The sequence below is a fragment of the Pleurodeles waltl genome, chromosome 6 (genome assembly GCF_031143425.1).
Source record: "Pleurodeles waltl isolate 20211129_DDA chromosome 6, aPleWal1.hap1.20221129, whole genome shotgun sequence".
NCBI lineage: Eukaryota > Metazoa > Chordata > Amphibia > Caudata > Salamandridae > Pleurodeles > Pleurodeles waltl.
The window spans coordinates 1,539,867,602-1,539,887,369 of record NC_090445.1 but is presented as its reverse complement, the minus strand read 5'-3'; the positions used below and the strand labels follow the sequence as shown (position 1 = coordinate 1,539,887,369).

Genomic DNA, 19,768 nt, shown 5'->3' with positions numbered 1-19,768 from the left:
CAACCATCCTGACCCTCCCAAAAGAAGAGATTTTTTGACAGTCCTCTATGATGCCAATAAGACAGTTGAAATCACTCTCAATGAACTCAAGCAGTACATGCGATTCATTCAGTCCTGGGGGGTTTATGGTTGATGTTATGGTCTCACACAGCGCAATCCGTCCCTGAGACCATCCTCAGGACAATGAGTCAAGCAGAAATCAATTCCAAATGTTGTTCACTACTGCATTGTTTAAATAGCAAGACAATATTATTTTGTCGCGTCCAGGCATAGTGAAGGGAAAAATCACCAGTTTTGTTTGAATTAATCGGACTGCTCTGACATGGAATTGATTTATGGTTGATCATTTTCATTAAGTGTCTATATTCATTTTTGATGTATTGATGTTCAAATGATTCCTACAAAAACATTGTGTGTTATAATCTAGATTACCCAGTTCTTGGGGAATAATGGGTTACACTATCATTTGCAGCAGGAGTATAGAAAGTGCCACCCACCTCTTGGCCAAGCCCAATATCAGCTCCAACAGGAGACAATGAAGGTCCCCAAAGAAGCGCCTAGGAAGCAAGAGTGTCGGGCAGCAAAGAAGTACAGGAACCAAGGTAGGAGAAGCGTCTTGGAGATCACCACCCAGCCCCGGGGTGAACAATGGCAAGGACAGCCATAAGGGGAGCAACTTACAGATCAAGCCCAGGGCCTGTCCACAAGATCTCTGTCAGAGTGGTATATCTGGACACCCAGGTATTTAAAGGTGTCATGGTACCATTCAAGCGGAAACCTCAGCTGTGCCCTTTTATTAGGCTCCGAGACAGAGGGAATAGGCATGACTTTGCCCAATTCACCCTCAGGCCCAACACAGTTCTGGATTCTGCCAGGATTTCCATCTGGGCTGGAAGTGAGGCAGTGGCTTTGCACAGATGGGAGCATTGTCTGTGTATAACAAGACAATATGATATTCATCAGGCGCCAGTAGTCCCCACTGCTGCATATGCTGACAGAGGCTACAGACTCCATGACACATGCAAAAACCAGCGGAGACAGCCCTGCCAGGTACCCCTCTTTATGTCAAAACTGGCAGAGATCAGTTGACCCATCTCGACTCTTGCCATTGGGTTCTTAGAAAGGATGCGGATCCAACTGATATAAACCGGCCCGACGCCCATGTCCCCCAGTTTCACCAGTAGGAAGTCCTGCCCCAGGGTGTTGAACACCTTTTCTGTATCAGTCAACACCGCCACCTGATCCCAATTCTCTCTCCTGCGTGTCTTCATCTGGCGAAGCAGGTGGAGTATGTTGAGACAGGTATTCCCCCCAGGAATAAACCCAGATTGATCCTCTGCACGAGGGTGCTGACAATGGGGAGCAGCCTGTTGGCCAGGACCTTTCCCAATATCTTATAGCCTAAGTTTAAAAGGGAGAGCGGGTGATAGTAGCTGAACTCAAGGGGGTCCTAGCCCGGTTGGGTAAATCCACTAAGACTCGAAGTGAGTCCTGAAACTGACACTCATCCTGGCCTCATTAAGCACTTCTAATAGCTTCTGGGAAAGGTGCATGCTGAAAGTGACATAATATTAGATTGGGAGGCCATCCGTCCTATGTGTTTTACTCAGGGCAATTTAGGTGATTGCTGCACATATCTCCTTAAATTGAAGGGCATCATACGTTCCGCTCGTTGAAGCGGCGTCAATCAGGGTAACAGAAGCCCCTGCAGGAATCCCTAGGTCTGGATAGTGGGTAACTATCTAGCCACATAGAGGAAGTGATAATACTCTGCAAAAGGGGCATTAATGGCCGCCTACGTATTGACCACAGTGCCATCCTCCAGCTTAATGGCCCCCATGGGTGGGCATGTCTGATTCTCTTTAACTAACCCTGCCAAAAGCGAACCCGAACAATCGTGTATGAAGAAGGGAAAAGTCACACCTGTAGTCATGGAGCCCTATGCGTCCTGTGCAGCTGCTGGTGCTGTTCTTACATGGCGATCCACAGGGACACCTCTGTTTCAAGTTGTATCTGCTTGCGTTCCAGGTCCAGTAGTTCCCTGCTATGGGTTCTATGGACTCCCCATGTAGTGGCAATATAGTACCCCACATGACTACCTTGTGGGCATCGCACTCTGGTGGGTGATGTCCCTGTTAAGTTCATAGTACTGACAATATGTGTGGATATGGCCTCCCTAAACAAAGGGTCCAGCAATGACTCAGTATGTAGCTGCCAGGTCGGTATAAAAGGTCACGCCCTCCCCCTACATAACGTGGGCAGAAAGGGTATGTGCCAAGTACGCCACCCTAGTCCGCTGCATGCCCAGCGGTTTACTACAGTGAAAAAGATCAAGCCTGGTGTGGCAATCATGAACCGGGGAATAAAATGAGAACTCGCTAGCGACCGGTTGGCACAACCGACACATATTGTACTCTTGCCTATGAGCCATCCAGTCCCAAAAGCATTGTGACACCCAGATATGTAGGGCACAGTTTAGGGGAGGGGTAGAGCGGTCTCAGATGACATCCATATCACTGTTAATATCGCCGACCCATACGCTTGGAATGTGTGGGTCATGGAAGAGCGCTGGGGTGAGAAGGTCTAAAAAAGCAGGGTGAATAGTGTTGGGGGTGTAAATGCCCACCAGCATGAGTAACATCCCATCAATTTGGCCCTCCACAATTACATACCTGCCCTCCACATCAGTCCTGTATGTGTTCCTGCCACAAATGGGACCTCCAGGGCGGTCCCGATGAACACCCCATGTGCATACGCCAATGGCGTTCTACCGTACACTTGTCCCTTCCACTTCGCATTCACCTTAAGCAACTCTGTCTGCTTCCAGTGCATCTCTTGCAGGCAAGTGACGTGCATGCCTCTATGCTTAAGGGAAGCATGCATCCAGTTCTGCTTTCTAGGAGTGGCCATGCCCCACACATCATCATTGTATAGTGTGGGGTGGAGGTGCGTGCGTTTGTGCCCATGAGCTATAGCGTTAAGTAGTAAGAGATTGCAGCCCGCAAAGCTAGCCCCCCTTCCCAGCTCTAATATGGGGCTTCCCCTGCGCACCCAGCGTACATGTGTGCGACCGGTGCAGAATCGAGCCATGCCACAGCAATATATTTAAAAGACTCCAGCTGTGCAGCAGCTTTGAAAAGAGAAGAACATATGCAGTTCCTGCAGCCGGGACTCCACTGAGCAGCCAGCCATAACCATTCAACAAATAAACAGTAACATGAGAAATACAAAAAGAATAAACAGCTATTACAGGCCTCGGTCTAGCTCCAGGCTGAGGCGACCGCCCCAACAGATGATGCGCACGTTCCACAGAGAAGAATTTTAGCACCTTGCCCTCAAGCCCAGGAGACCTCAACCAGTGTTCGAGGAAAACCTCCATGCTTGGGCTTTCCAGTCGTTCCAGGAAGCCCAAGAAGCAGACATTGTTGTGCCTCAAGCAACCTTCCACCCGACAGTGTAGGAAAGTCACCTCAGTCCTCATGTCTTTCATTTGGGCTTGAATTTCCTGCAGTCTGGTCCGCACCTTGGTCAGGATTCAGCATCATCCATGTGATCCACCAACTTTTTATGGTCCACACAGAGCACTGTCACATCCAAGAAGCCTGTGTCGATCTTGGATCCAGCGTGATTTTAGTGTCTAGAAATGCTTGCAATATTTTTTCAAACTGGGCAGAGTGACCATGTAGAGTGGCCTCAAGATGATCCAGAGTACAACTGCCACTATCAAGACGAGCAGCTGGACCCCAGGCCCGCCCACCGCCCGAGGCAGGGTTCTTTTAGGTTTTACCATCATGTCCACAGTGACACCGGACATGGGTGGTTGCCTTAGGAAGGGCTATCTGGTGCGTCAGTGCTCTGACCTGCCCCCTCCTCCTCACACAACCGCACTCACACAAGGGTCGTGACCCAGGCATCGCAGCTCACCACCAGAACGGTGGGCGTTAGCCACATGGCTGCTGTGTGTGACCCAAGGGGAGTACTACTGGCCCCTCATCAGCTCCATGGGTCAATGCAGGTATTACTTCAGCAGTGGAGGGGGTGGTGGTTCCACAGGAAATGACTGTCGTTGAAGAACTTGTTAGGATGCACCCAGGAGGCCCCCTATGTCTTCTAGGCCCCTATCAGTCCATTATGGGTGGGGGCCCACACTGGCCGCCTTCTGATAGAGAATGGCCCGCAGGAGCCATGCGGCTGAAGGCCCGCCCCAGGACCCACATTTGCCACTCTGTATGATGCAGGGCATGCATCAGCCAATGGAACTGCGGGCCCCCACTTCTCTCCTCGCAGCCCTCTTCAGACCATGGCAGCTATAAACACCAGACAGTCCACTGTTGGAGACGGCACCCCGCTCACCTCCGTCTTCGAGCACGGTGCGGTCCTGCAGAAACTTTGCAGCCGGCGGCCACCTCATGTCCTGGCCTTCTCTACTGCTGGTGACATTGGCAATCGCAGGGAAATGAGCATTGGCCGCCTCTGCTTGGAGGGGGAGAGGGTGTTGTGGTGTCACCCGCACAGCAGTGGGTGCCCCCAGGTCGGACTCCACACGATGGTCAAGGATGATGTTCAGGCCTGGACCTGACCACACAAAAACATGTCTGTGTCGGCCACCATCTTGACGACACCCGGCCATCCGGTCCATTTAAACGCTCATTCAATCCATAAAGTACCGCAGACAGTTGTAAGCAATCTCCTGGTAGACTGCAGCTAACAATAGGCTATTCCGCAGCCCACTTCTGCATAGTCCTCAGGGACCACTTTCAAACATCATAAACCCTCAGACTGCGTTCAGCTTTCCACATCCTTGGTCACTATTAAATCATTGTCCTGATGATTACTGTGTTGATGCTCAGTCTCCCACTGCAGGGACTCCGAGTCCATCAAACCCCTTTTCTTGGCACCTACCTTTCCATCGAGAACTTGTCCTCAGCAGGGTGTCCATGGACATACCCTGCTGGGCCCCAGAGACCCTTAACCACCACTAAGAGACCATTATATAACCCCAAGGAGCCCTAGCTGATCCTTAAATTCCTTTAAGCAGCCCCATTGGATCCTCTGCCGCCCTCCCCTTAGATCCTCTGCCAGCCCCCCCCGGATCCTCTGCCCATGGCCTCCTCCTCAACCCCCCCCCCCCACCTTTGGATCCACAGCCAATCACCCAACCATGAAGAGCTCTATACATGGCCCTCGAGCACGTTCTACTTTCTCATAAGTAACCTTAAAGCAGGGCTTTTAACCTGCAAACAGTCATTGTGATCCCTAAGAAACCCCACACTGGAAGGAACGCCCGATCAGTGCAGCTCACCACAGCTTGTTTGCCACTGCACAAGCTTTTGTAATACAATACAGGGGCAGATGATCCCTCGTTTCATAGGGCTCTTGCTTATTGACATCGCACCAGTACAAAATATACACCCATTTAATAAGTGTTGCCCTGGAGCACAAAAAATACAAATGCAAACACCCATTGTACCACATGACATTTCAGTAATACAGGCCCTGATGTTCAACTGTCCCTTCACTTCGTGCAGTGGGAGGGCTCTATCCTTGTGCCACAAAAAAAGTTTGATATTATCCATCTGCTGGAAGACATGCCGTTGTCAGTTGCCTTGCAGCTTTGGTGCTTGGCCCAAGAAGTGGTGCAGAAACATGGGGTTCACCATTGTGTGCAATGAGGCGACGCTTGTGACAACCCAGGGGCTGTCAGTCTTGCACACTTCATGATCAGGCTGTCAACTGGGGTGCCTCAGAAGAAGGAAAGGAAAAATAGTGTGGAATGAACATGGACATGGAAGGACCACTCCCATCCATCATTGACAGTTGCACAGTACGCACTACCCTGGCGTCAGCCTCTGTGTAGGGTACTATGTCATTACAACTGAACACGAGTTTGCGAGCTCGGTTTGGTTCCTGCACTGAGGATGTGATTCAGTCACTGTGGCTGTCCAGACACAATTCCGAACAAGCATTTGCAATGCAATAGGGTCTCGCATTTCTCCGAGTTATAGCTATTAGCAGTTGTAAACTCCCAACCAGACTTTTCTTGCTACATTAAATGGAGAAATGGATTAAATGGAGAAAAAAAACAGCGCGATCGCGCTGCTACAGTTCACTCGTACGGACAGTTGAAGGCGGCATGCAGGTAGAAAGATGAAAAAAAAAAAATGAAAAAAAGCGTGATCGCGCAGCTACAGTCCACTCGTAGTGAAACCTACCTGCAAAAGTGCAATTATGTACGTAACCGGCAAAAGTGCAATCAACTATGTAACAGGGTTGATGTCATGCAAAGCGCTGGACTTCTGCCAAGCGAGATCGCGCTGCGAAAAAAAGATAAAAAGTAGTCCACAAACCTGACTGGAAACAGCGAGCCTCGCATGTTTTTAGTACTTGGTCGCTGCGCTCGAGGAGGGCTAACCACCGTAAAAGGCATGACGTATGCGTGCCTTCCACTAATGAAAGCGAGCGGATTTTGAAAGGCAAGCCCACGAAGCAATGAAAGACACTGATGTAACATGGACGGGGCTCCGAGCCCTTTTTAAGAGTTCATGGCCCCACACGTGTGTATACAAGCAGGAAGGAGTTAATGGCCCAAAGGAGAGCACACCAGCAGCCAAGGTTCTAGGCCTCACAGGAGTGTCAGGACAGCAACGCCTGCTAGTATCACTGCAAGTAAGGATTTGGAACCTCTGGGTGTGTGTGGGCCAGGCAGCTCTTGGAGGCGGCGGCAGCAGTTATAAGGATCACTGGCATGCAGGAGTGTGTGGCACACCACGCCTGCTGATGGCTTAAGAAATAGGGCTCAAACCTTCCAAAGTATCATGAAGGCTAATAGTGCTCTAGGGGTTACACTGCTTGTGGCATGCAGTGTCTGTGTGTGGAAGCATAATAACGTGCCCAGGGGCTTATAGGAAGAGTATGTGTCACTTTATCTATGGGTCTCTGCTCGGGAGGAGTCTGCTATGCAATGCCTGCAGGCTGCTGCCACTTGGCTCTGATGATTGCAGATTTGTGTGCTTTGCTGGACCGTATGAACTATATATTAATATTTTAATTTCCTTATGTGCTCCATGTTGAAAGGCTGCTTCGGGATTCGTGCTGTGGAACTCCTGCAGGGGTGTATGCCCTGTAAAGTTTGCACATTGGGCCATTGGGGTTGTGTTATCTCCTTTTTTCTAGCTTCTATAGCATCTTCTCATCTGCCCTGAGGTGCTTAATATCTGTAGCAGTCACTATACCAATGTAAGGAGTCAATAACTGTGATTGTTTTTAATAGCAGTCACTGCAGCTTCTCGTGACATTATACCAATAAATGTCTTATTAATTATTTTTGCAGGGTGTTGGGAACACCTTCCAAGGTGGTGCTAACTGCATCATGTTTGTGCTGTGCACTGCAGTGGTGCGCCAGCGGCTGTTCTCCTGTGCCTGCTGTCGTCGATTACCCTGCATACGGTGGGTTGCAACTTCCCCGCCCGACCCGGCACCCACATGCATGGCGGAACCGGAGGACTTGTTGGAAGACCTGCAGCCTGGCAGAGGTTGAGCTGACAGTCAATGGAGGGTCCAGTGTTGGCCCAGGCAAGACCTGAACCTGTTAAAATGTAAGTTATTAGAGCTTATAAAGAAACATGGGGAGACCTCAGACTAGCCCCTTCTGAACTTCCGTGATTTCAAGGAGTCAAGTGTGTCGCGGGCATGAGGCTGAGCAAATCACCTATGGGAACCCTGTGCTCTAAAAATGTATGTCTTATGGCATTTTCACATCCATGAGGACCTTTACAAACAAGTGCATGCGAAGGTGTGGAGGGATGGATTCAGCCTTGGCGGCTTATCCCAATTTTGGCTACAGCCTTCATTGTTGCTACAGGTTTCTCTCTTGGCTGCCACCTCCGCTCCGGTGTTTGGGTCGCCAAATCTGGAGATTCTCCTCTCCATGAAACCCTAGGGTGATCCATGAGAGTTCTTCCACGATGCACACATTCACAAAATGTACAACATGCACAACTAACTGTGACCGCCCAGTTGGAGATTGCCCTTATATTGCAACATCTCAGGGTCAGATTCTTTATGCATACCTGAAAAGAAAGCAAGACCACCCTACAAACATTTTTATATGTCAACACGCCATTAGAAGATTCATGTGGACACCTGACAAGCTATGGTATGGACAAACTAATGTATGCTTATTGATCGGTAAGCACAAAATTAGATTGTTTTCTTTCCATCTGGCCTAAATAAAGCAAAGCACAGACTATTAGTGTTGGGTCTGTCTAAATTAGCCACTTTCCATGGCAGTTGGAAGGTCTCTGTTATAGGTTGAAGTGTTCAGTGGTAATCAGTCGACAGATACAGAAAAGTAGTGAAATTTGCATCAAGTTTAGGCCCCAGGACTTTGGCATGCCTTGAACCCCAGCCCCAGGACTTTTTGGACAAGTGTTTACTGAACACTTAAGATGGCAGAGGCGGCAGCAGAGGAGTACTGTGCATTCGGTTTGATTAACTTTGAGGGTTTGGGCATCCTTTTTTTTTTTAAAACGAATACCATTTTCCCTCTCACTCTGTAGTGATGGAAGATGGCATGTTGGTGATCTAGAACACTAAATAAAAACAACTATTGGAAATGCCAATCAGCCTCATTCATCTTTACATACAAGTGAGACGGACTGGCATTGCCAGTCTTCCGTGTCTGCCAAGGTTGAGTGATGCTGCAACTTCCACATTTCTACTGCAGTTATCCTAAAGACCACTAGGTAGCACTAAAATGCAACAAACTGGTGCTTAAACGTGACAGTTTTGTTAGATGCAGTGCTGCGTTCTTAGCAGGACAAAATAACACATCTACTGACGGTGAAGCCAAAAAGTTCGCAGAGTATGCAGAAGCTATATCCCTATCCCTTTCTACTACTCTGCATCACAGTTAATTACTTTCTTCTCTCTGTTGGGGATCCGCTATCTAAGGGGTTGGGTATCTGGGCTGTGTTATAGTGGTCACAGTGCCTCTGCTGCCTGGCTCACCCAGATCCGGCTTCGTCGTCGAATTCAAATCTCTCTCTCGGAATGGTAGCCTTTCCCAAATTACTAAGACAACCAACTGCATTTTCTCTTAGTTGGGACAAGGCAAGGTTGTTCTTGATTATGCTTATGTAATCTTTCCTTCCTCTTTCTATGTGTGTGCCTCCCCTGGAGCATGGATTTATTACTCGTGTCCTTCCAAGTGTCATTTTTCAGATACTTTTTTCTTCTTTTTATTTAGGCACTCTGAGAAGGCATGTGTTTTCCACCTCTCCCTAGCATGCTTCTCATTCCCCCCCACACTCCGTGTTGCACTCTCTTACCTGTGTGCTTCTTCCCTACCTGCTGATCTCTTGCCAGTTTACATTTCCTTCCCATGATTCACGTTGGTTTGCTTCCCCTCACGCCCTCTGTGTCCCCCCCCCCACCCCCGTAGCCCGTGTTTCTTCTGCCATGCCCTCTGTGTTGCCTCCCTGCGCCCTTCCTTTGTGATTCTGCCCCTCTTCTCCCACGCTACACATTGCTGTCTCTTGCCTGTCTTTCTCCCTTTGCATTAGACTCCCAAAGAAGCTGAGGATATTTGAATGCGCCTCGTACCTGGGCAGATCACCTGCACAGCTTTTGGACCAGCCAGCCAGAGGACTAACAGAGGGCACACGATTCCCTCCGTCATTGCTATATATGATCGCGTTTTGAAGAAAAAACGCGGCATGCATTAATGCCGGCGAAGGGCTCATATTGATTTTCGGGCCCACAGAATACTTACAGGAGGCACATACTTCCCTCGACGTTTCTTTGCCGAGATTTATCAGCAGACGGGCTTGGAGAGTAAACAAAAAGAATAGAAAGAGGGGTGAATAGTTGACTCACCAATAGACGAAACTAGCAATGTCCAGTATTTAAATTGATTATGAAGAAGGAAAAGATGTGATTGACTGTGGTTTTGAAACAGAGTATGGTAGATGTGATATGAATATAACGGACATAGAAGTGAGCAAAGCCTTGAAGAAGTCCAGTCAGGACGAAACACGTGTCGGCTGACGGCTATCCATTTATTTTCTTCATGTTTTGTATATATATGTATATGTTTATGTATTTAAGAAGATTTTTCCTTTTTGTATCAAAACTTATATTCGCATGGACATATTCTTCTTTTGGTTAGTTGTATATTTGTTTACAGTATGTTCTGGTCAGATTTATGAATGTTTAGTTCAGTTAAGGAAGAGAGAGGACCAAACAAGCATTCTAGGGGAATTTATTATGATATTTTAATTGGTCTCTTCAAGATATTTGACTATCTCTTAAGTAGAGATATTGTTTTGCTTGGTGTGCACCACTGGTTTGTTTTTGTAGCTTTTGGACCAGCTTCACCACGGAAAACATTATTTCAGCTCCACTTCTAAAGGGCACCGTAGCACGAGGATTCCTGGCACTTACAATCACGGTCTTCGATGATACAGCGGAGGAGGTCAGGCCCTCGCCCTTCTCTCACGAAAGTGCATAACTATCCCCCACCCCCTCACACTGACACGTAACAGCAGATGTGCTCCTGTCCTCACAGAGACACTCGGAGAAGCAAAGTGGGTGCTCCTTCTTTCCAATCCACAAGTTTTAGATTTGGCTGCACAGTTTTACAATCTCACAATTTTTAGGCCTCCCCTTTGTGACAACTGTTAACTATCTGTAGGCAAAAGCCTGTGGTTGACCACAGTGCTTAAAGAGAGATGACAATGGTGGTGGGGGGAGGAGTAAATTCCCTCCAAGAAGCGTGGCCTGTGTAATGAGGGCATGGCATAAAACATGTGAACTACAATCCTGTGCTTTACACAGCATGCGGCTTGACCAGCATTTCAATTCAGTGGCCAAGAACTGACCGAGCAAGGCATCTGACGTATCATACAGCAAGCTTCTGCATAAAACAACCCAGACCTACTCGCGTTGTGAGTACTTCTCAGCAGATTGATATTAATTAACAACAACGATTAGCATTGGTAATTGCAAATTGTACATATTTGACCATCATTCTATTATCACTGGAGAGAGGACCGGCATTGGATGAGCATGTAATCTGAACACGTACTGACTCTACTGCCGTTAGCATCATCTCAGGAGCTCTCAGTCGTGCCCCATTATGGACATCCTCCCACTAACAGAACTCACCTGGACATCTTACTGCACCCAAGCTCACATGTACCTTCCGAGTATTTAAAAACCCAATAACTCAGCCTTTTAAAGCCGAGATCTCTTAGTGAAATCAGTTATTATATAAAATTGAACTAAAGTAAAGAGGGTTTACAAATCTTAACACATTCAAATGATTTACTTGTTTAAAATGTGTAATGTATATACAGTAACATATTAAAATCATTGGCAAAACCAATAGGTCCCAAACTATGAAGGTTTCTACTGGAGTGGAGAGAAATCACCTCAGACCAATGGGTACTAAAGATAATACCATATGGACATTGTATGGAATTGGAACACAGAACACCAGCCATAAAACCAAAGAAAACGATCTTCCAAAAGCTCATACTAAGACAACAAAATGTGAAGGAACTGCTACAAAAACAAGTCATAGAGAAAGATGCCATGACAGAGCGCAACAAGAAGGTGTAGTCCTTGTATTCCTGGTCCCAAAACAAGGCCAAAAGTTGAGACCAAGAATAGACCTGAGGCTCCTCAACAGATAAAAATACAGCATTTCAAAATGACCACACTTCAAGTGGTTATACCGATGCTTGATGAAGGGAAGTACATTGACCAAAGATCTCAAGGATCTCAGTTTTCATATACCAATAAACAAGCACAAGAAATATCTCCTGTCTGTGGCAAGGAACCGACATTGTCCCCCTAAGCAGGTGTTTGAATTGATAGTCTGAACTCACAGTACTCATGAAATGCTTTAATGGCAGATACATGTGTAGCCCTACTTAGATGACTGGATGGTAAAGGGCAGCTCCATACAGAAGTGTAGGGAGTGCATAGAGAAACTAACGCACACCATATTCTCCCAAAGACCTAAGAAACTAAGATTTTCTAGTGTTGTCCCTAAACTGCAAAAAGGGGAGGTCATTAGCTGGGTAGAAGAGAATCGAAAGTGTCTCTCTATCGGAAGGGACAATCTCTGTCAGTAATAACAGCCATAAAGCTTCTGAATATGATAGCCTCTTGCACTCCTCTAACCCTGTTTTTCAGTTTACTCATAAGATCAAATCAAGAATGGTTCCAAACCCAATGGTCGAAGAAACTGGGAAGATCTAGTGGTTGTTATGTACAAGGTGCAAAAGGAAATGCAATGTAGAATGTTCAGCATATGTGCAAAGGTAGAATCTTCAAACAACTGCTCCCTCTGTGACCATCACAACAGATGCATCCAGCACCAACTGCTGATCCCACATGGGGACCCTGAACATCACAGGCCAATGGAGTCCTCGCACTGAAAGTATTCCATATGCAGATTAGTGGAAGGACTGCATAGATCCAAACAGGCAACACAACAACAATATTTTACCTCCTCAAACTGGGGCGGAAGAGTAGGAGGAGATCAAACTCTTGGAAAAAGATTGAATATGGGGCCTTGCAAAGGTACATGAAATTAACAGCCAGATATCTGCCTGGAGTCCAAAACAAAAAGGCAGAAGGACTAAGCAGGGTAGGAAACCCATCACAAAAGTAGGAATTCAGTCAAGAAGTGGTTTGTGACTTTTTTCAATAATGGCACACACCACGTATACTCCTGTTCGAAACAACCACAAACATGTTTCCAGGAACTCATACTTACCTGTCTGAAGGGATGAATGCTGCCAGATGTGCCGAGTAATTCCACTAGGCAGCAGGATTATTGGCCACAGCTGGCAGTGTTCATCCCTTGATAATGTGTGACTACAGTAAACCGCTCTACTCAATCCCTGTGATAAGAAAGCAGCTCTTACAGTAAAACTCCTGGGGCTAACCAAAACATTAAGCAAGTGAAATATTTATTGTTCTATTGGTTTTATGTATATTTCTATACTTGTCCGTCTTCAAACCAGACTATTGGACTTGAAGGACAAGACAGATACCTAGGGATCCGCATGTCCTTATGAAGGCCATCGACCTTCTTTGGCACACAAAATTGGCTGAAAATGTTAACAAAATGGTTGATAGTAGGGCAATAACATCCCACTAACCATCACAACTATATTTTTAATCCTGTTAGGGTAGCCTTGAAAAATCTTACAGTGGACTGCTTTAAAGGCTTTGCAGTCCCAAACATACAAATCTCATGCCCTACTCAACGGTAGAGCCCATCCAACATGTTTCGGATGTGGAGAAAGTCCAATGATGAAGCATGCTGCAAAATGTGGGTCAGGGCAATTTTTTTCTAGGAAGGGGGAGCTCCGCCTTTTGAGTTGCTTCATATCCTGTACGAGATTAGGATGCCTGCTAATCACTTTGTTTCCTAGATATTACTATGGGGAGAAAGTATTAGTTAGCTATGTATACCTCTCTGCCTTTTCCTGTGTGGTGTAGACCGTAGCCTGTGACTAGACGTTACATAATCACTTCTGTCCAGCATGTACATTAACCATCTAATCATGAGATCTGCTGGAAAGACAAACATCTCTACAGCATGTGCTTTATACCAAATGCCTTCTGTTCTAACCGGCGAAATAATCCAGAACAGCTTTACTATGTTTATCTTATTGTTAAAGTCTTTGCTGTCAGAATTTGTAGGAAAAAAATGCATATGTTCTAGCAAACTATAGACGGATTTTAATAAACTCCTGTCATATGCAAAGCGGAGGGACAGGAGAAAGGTGAGGTCTCAGTACCTGATGCTCTTAACCACAGGGACCAGTGGCTGCTGCGGTAATCAAAGTGGAGGGTCAGGGGGTGTTGGGGTTTTTTAATGGGTGGGAATAATAAATAAAAAAATAATAAAGTATCTGCAGCTTTGGTCCCAGTGCCGGCCACTCATCTCCTCGTCCTCCCAGCAGTCACTGGGGCAGAAAAGCACAGGCTCCCAATCCAGATGCTGCTCTCATGCTACAAGCATGACAGCAGCGTCAGGACTGGCCTGAGCGAGCAGGTTTGACGCTCGCACAGGGAGCCTTTGCCATTTCTACAGCCTGGGTGTATAACACAGCTGGGTTGGAGAAATCGAAGTGCACATGTATAAGACGGCCGGCCAAACTGACCACCTCTCCTCCTCCCTATGACCCTGCCCGCCATGCCATGGCTGTCAGAGAGACTCGGACAGTGACAAATCAAATGATAATAACATTATTTTATCATCATTTCATTTGTCATTACCTGACTGAACAGTGGGGTGACGCTTCGCTAATACGGAGGAGCCGCCCCTGATAGGGACGTAAGAGCTGTAAAAACCCTGCCTACCTGTGACCAAATCAGGACAAACAAAGGTCCACTCTTTTCTTAGGGCAGGGGGGATAAAGTCCTTCATTGCTTTGGGCAAAGGTGATGTTAAAGATCACCTTGGGGTGAGAGGGAGAAGAGACCTCTTAGGAATAAAAGCCAGTGAATCTCCCATTCATAGCCAATGTGAATGGCTATCAAATACGCACACTACCTACTCATGTGTGGGCAAGGCGGGGTGCACAGCCTCTGTTGCAAGCCTTTCCGCAATGTGGGAGCTGGAGCTAATGGGGGCAGGAGGGAGAGGCAAGCACCTCACTTCCACCAATGACATCATTTGATTTGGTAACGGGGCTATCTGGTGAATGATGTTGCAGTGGAGCTCAAAACCCCAGCTGGCGTCATCAAACAAGAGTTTTCTAGAATGTCTGTTGTTGCTGATTTTTAAGAGGTGCAGGACTGGGCAAAGGGGGGTGTTTTTTATCCTTATACCCTTGATGGTCCCTTAGATTTGTGCTAATTTACGTTTGTGACAAGTAATGTTTGCAACAAGTATTGTTTGCAAACCTCTGGAATACAAGTGAAAACGTACATGCTGACACCTTTGTCGAGAGACTCTGAGCCACACCCCAAAGACACATCTGCACCATTTACAGTTTATGCTTGAGTTATCCATGTCCTTCTCCATACCCCCTCTCCCCCGGCCCAACCACCGCCAGTGAAGAAACCAATTCATAACAACATTTATATAATTATTCAAGAGTTTTGCTTCACTTGACCAGAAAGACTGTTGATTGATTGAAGCCTTTGACAAGTCAAAGCCATTTCCACTCATGCTTTTCCATGTTTCTCTGTGTAGGGATAGGCAATAAACTACGCTCCATCAGCGGAGTACAAGGAGTTTTAGCCACTCCGCGTTACACATGGAAAGTAGAGTTTGGCAAAACTCCACAGACTGCCGCATGGCGGAGGTTTGTTTCTTGAGCGCGGCTCGCTAATGGCAAGTTGGTGAGCACAAGGGAGAATTGGCATCTACTAGCAGGATTTTTGGGGGCACCAGATGATATTTTTCCAATGCAGGCAGTTGCGGGCAGTTGTGCCCATTTGAGTTTGGAAGCTGCCACTCAAGTAGAAAATCTACTTGAGCTTCAATAAAACCAGCTGGAGCAGCAACACTGTGTGGCACGCCACATGGTGCCGTTCACGCTGATTTCTCAGTGCAGAACAAGCTCCTGGTGCTAAACATCAGCGCTTGTGGAGCTCTGCGGAATCTCATAGAGTTTTTATGTAATTCCATGGAGTGAGACTCCATGAATACCACCCACCCCTATCTCTGTGGAAACCTGTTTCATGTGCTTCCAAACCTGGCGCGGAGTACATCAGGGTGTTTCTCTGCAATAAGAGCAGATGTGGCTAGGGAGTGACTTAGCAAGCTATTAGCTCATTAATACAGTAGTCCGACTTGCAGTAGGTAGCCTTGTCAATGGCAGGATTGTTGCATGCATTGCAAGGTTGGTTACAGGAACATACAGTTGATGCAAGCAGTAGAATAAATGTTCACATACACTGTAGTAATTACCCTTCTCTGTTGTGAACAGGTATTTCCTCGGATGTTGTGGAACCCCAGAGTGGACCTGGTAGTCAATCGGCTGCCTGCCTCGACCCAGACTCCGCTGACACGCTTGCCTGTGTTTCCGTGAAAAGAAATTGATTGAGTGACTAGTTTCTGCTTGGACCCGCCTGATCAGCAACCACTGGTGTCTTTCTGGACTCTGTAGCCGGATATCACTTGTCTTAGACTGGACTTCTTCTCCTGGGGGACATGTCCACAGATGACACCTCAAATGCTGGTCACAGAGAACCATACTGGATCCTCCTCTCTGCTCCCCGAAGTGCCTCGTCCTACACTCTTCACTAATATACCTCATCGATGAGCAGCACCAAGCCTTGTCACTGATGTGCCTCAATTCACACCTCACAACAAGCCTCACTTCAGACGCCTCATTAAGTGCCCTACTTTGAGCTCATCACAGAGACGAGTCTCTGAGTTCTTCACAGAAGAGCCTCGTTTAGATCTGTGCCCACAATGGCCACACATTGTGATCCTTACATGCATGCCTCCCTTTGAGTGCCACACAGAAGTGCCTTGCTTAAAGCTCAACACACAATGGCCTAACGTTGTGCTCCTAACAGAAGTAGTTTCTTAATAGTATTGTACTGTCGATTTTTGATGCTCCCCAGCACTGAGGGTGGGGTGGGGTGGAGTGGAGTGGAGTGGGGAATTCATTCTGGGGCAACGTTGGGAGTGGCTGGTTGTGGGGCTAATCCAGTTATTCTATGTGACAAAGACTCTAGAAACTGAACATGCAGACCTGGAAGCTCTTCTGCTTGCCCGTGGCATCCATCCTTGTTGTCGACCCTGCACCTCACCTGACTGGCCAACTCTTCATACCTGCTGCCTCTTTTCCATAAATGTGTTTGCCCCTGCTCCATCCTGGCCACATCTCTGTGCTGGGGGCACTCGTCCACTTGATCGCGGGTCTCTGGCTGTCCCAAATACATATTTTCATCACTACACTTCCAGGTCCGTGCACCTCCATCAGGCTCACTCCTTTCACCTGCTGCTGTCTAACCCACCCAGTTAACTTGCTGCATTTGCTCCACTTCTACTCATCTTTCGCCTGTTCTTGGTCCATCCACTATGTTTGAACTCCTGATTTACTTGCTGTTTGTTCTACTGGAGCAATGAATTTAACTGCTGCGTGTGTGCCCTGGGCCTCCCCGAACTCCGTGTTTACTGGTAACACGCGATATACGAGCCCAGTCGTTTACCTGCTGTGCGCTCATGCTCCTCTTGCTCACCCTTTTACCTGCTGTGCGCTCATGCTCCGCTTGCTCACCCTTTTACCTGTTGTGCGCTCATGCTCCGCTTGCTCACCCTTTTACCTGTTGTGAGCTCATGCTCCGTTTGCCCACCTGTTTACCTGCTGCTGGCTCATGCTCCTCTTGCCCAACCGTTCACCTGCAGCTCGCTCTTGCTCCTTAATTGCCCACCCGTTTACCTGCTGCATGCTCATGCTCCTCTTGCTCACCCGTTTACCTGCTGCGTGCTCATGCTCCTCTTGCTCACCCGTTTACCTGCTGCGTGCTCATGCTCCTCTTGCCCACCCATTTAACTGCTGCTCGCTCATGCTCCTCTTGCTCACCCGTTTACCTGCTGCGTGCTCATGCTCCTCTTGCCCACCTTTTACCTGCTGCGTGCTCATGCTCCTCTTGCCCACCTTTTACCTGCTGCGCGCTCATGCTCCTCTTGCCCACCTTTTACCTGCTGCGCGCTCATGCTCCTCTTGCCCACCCATTTAACTGCTGCTCGCTCATGCTCCTCTTGCCCAACCGTTCACCTGCAGCTCGCTCTTGCTCCTTAATTGCCCACCCGTTTACCTGCTGCTCGCTCATGCTCCTCTTGCTCACCCGTTTACCTGCTGCTCGCTCATGCTCCTCTTGCACACCTTTTTTCCTGCTGCTCATGATCCTTTTGCCCACCAGTTTACCTGCTAATCGTGTCCCCCGGCTTACCTGCCCCCACAGGTTTTACAATTGCTCATACTTGTTGGGGCACCTGTTAGCCCACTGCTTATGCTTGCTGTGCCCACCGGTCTGTCTGCTGCTCATGTTCAAAAGATTTTCAGCCCTCTGATCAAGTGTGCCACCTCCCCCCCCCCCCCACCCCCCCACCCCCCCCCCCCCCCCCCCCCCCCCGTGTCTTAATCCTCGGCTGCCTTAGTTCCCATGTTTCAGGCTCCCATTCACTAGCTGCTTCCACTCTTGCTAGGGCCAGGGCACTCGAGGCCTGTCAGGTGCGTTCCAAGTAATTTACGTTTTACACTCCATGGATACTTTCCTTTACAAGTGTTCTAGAAGGTGTGGAAGTCTTTCTCCGTTTCATTGTTTTGTAACTCTGTTAATTAAATCACAAGGCTGAACTCCACTAATTGTTGTACACGCGCCTTAGTTTAAATTGAAGGCAACGCGACACATTGTGTCATTATCCCGCGCTCGCTGAGACTTGCAGGCTTTTGCAACAGGTTCAAATCCTTGCATACTCCTGCCACCTAGTGGTCGAAGTGGAATAATCCTAAATGTTAAGGGAAACAACGTTTGAGCTAGGCTCGCGTGTTATCTATATCTAACCCTTTGACAGGGTCAAGAATTATTCTCAGTTTGTCAGCATTTTGAGATTTCTCTGTTCATCATCGTGTCTGGTTATTTTTCTGTTTTTTTTATTGAGAACACAAAGTTTCTGTAGACTTGCCCTGCAGTCATCAACACGCAGGATATGTTTTCCTTCATGTGCCCCCGGCGCTAAAAGGGGGAAGGGGCATTGCTTTCAAACACCGGCTGCAGTGTAGTTGAACATGCAAACGTCCGTTGTAGGGTAACCTTTTAAAGGCCCAGGAGCAGACCTAGTATCTTCCTGCGAAGGGGTGCAGAGTTCATGATTTTGCTTCGCTCTAGTTCCACCCCATCCATTAATTGTTCCCTGAAGCTTCCCCAAACCACTGGCACGACCACTGGGGTGCCGCTTCCCTAGAAGGTACTTGTGTATAAGATGTCCATCGCTGACCGGGCTTGACCAGGGAACTGCTGCCTCGACTGGATGCCATCACCTTAAAGCTGGTGTTATTATGAACTCAGATGTCAAGTCAGTCGAATGTAGGGGCAAGCCGTTTCCATTTACCCTATTCCACACATGTTCTGTGCTCCCGCTCCGTACATGTACATGTACTCTGGCGGGTGTGCTTTGGGTGGACGTGGAGTTTACTTGGAGTCCATCAACCATGGCGTTGATATGTCTGGTGTTGGTGCTTATTACTTTGGCATTTGTGTTAGTACAACCTTCTGGGGTCGACTCACAGGAATAATCTGGTGAGAGGTGGGAAAAGAGACTGCAAGCCTGCTACTTGCTGAGTGGTTAGGGGGCTCCAGCGTGGGTGGTTAATGAAAAGATTCCATTGACATCAGATGACACCCACCCATGTAGAAGCATCGCTGGGGGTGACTTCATCAGGAGAAGAGTTTCTTCAATGAAGCGCTTCTCGCTCCCTGTTCAACAGCATCATCTTCAACGATCTATCTCAGCATAAGCAGCAGTGCTCCATCTATCATAGGACCTGCCTCTCCCCAGTCAAACAAATGATGAAGGACATGCAAAATGGCTCCACTACTGTTCTGCTTTCCTCTCCATGTGGGTGATGAGCGGGTGTTGGACTCATCCTCTCTTTAATTCTACATCATTGCTACGGGTGTAACACTCATCTGACTGGGGTCTGTGACCACCGTCTCCCCAGAGGTAAGGGGGATGCAGAGAGAACCAAGGTGTTCACCTTCCCTCTCTGGCACCTGC

General features: G+C 47.7%; 1 protein-coding gene across 1 annotated transcript in view; it reads left to right on the top strand.

Annotated features, from left to right (window-relative positions):
- Positions 1–18,079, top strand: part of GPR157 (G protein-coupled receptor 157) — a 69,705-nt gene extending 51,626 nt beyond the window's left edge. The window contains exons 5-6 of the mRNA XM_069241155.1: positions 7,331–7,595; positions 15,963–18,079. Of these exons, the coding sequence (XP_069097256.1) occupies positions 7,331–7,537 (207 nt within the window). The 3' untranslated portion in view covers positions 7,538–7,595; positions 15,963–18,079. The remainder of the gene's footprint in view (positions 1–7,330; positions 7,596–15,962) is intronic.
- The last annotated feature ends 1,689 nt before the right edge of the window (positions 18,080–19,768 follow it).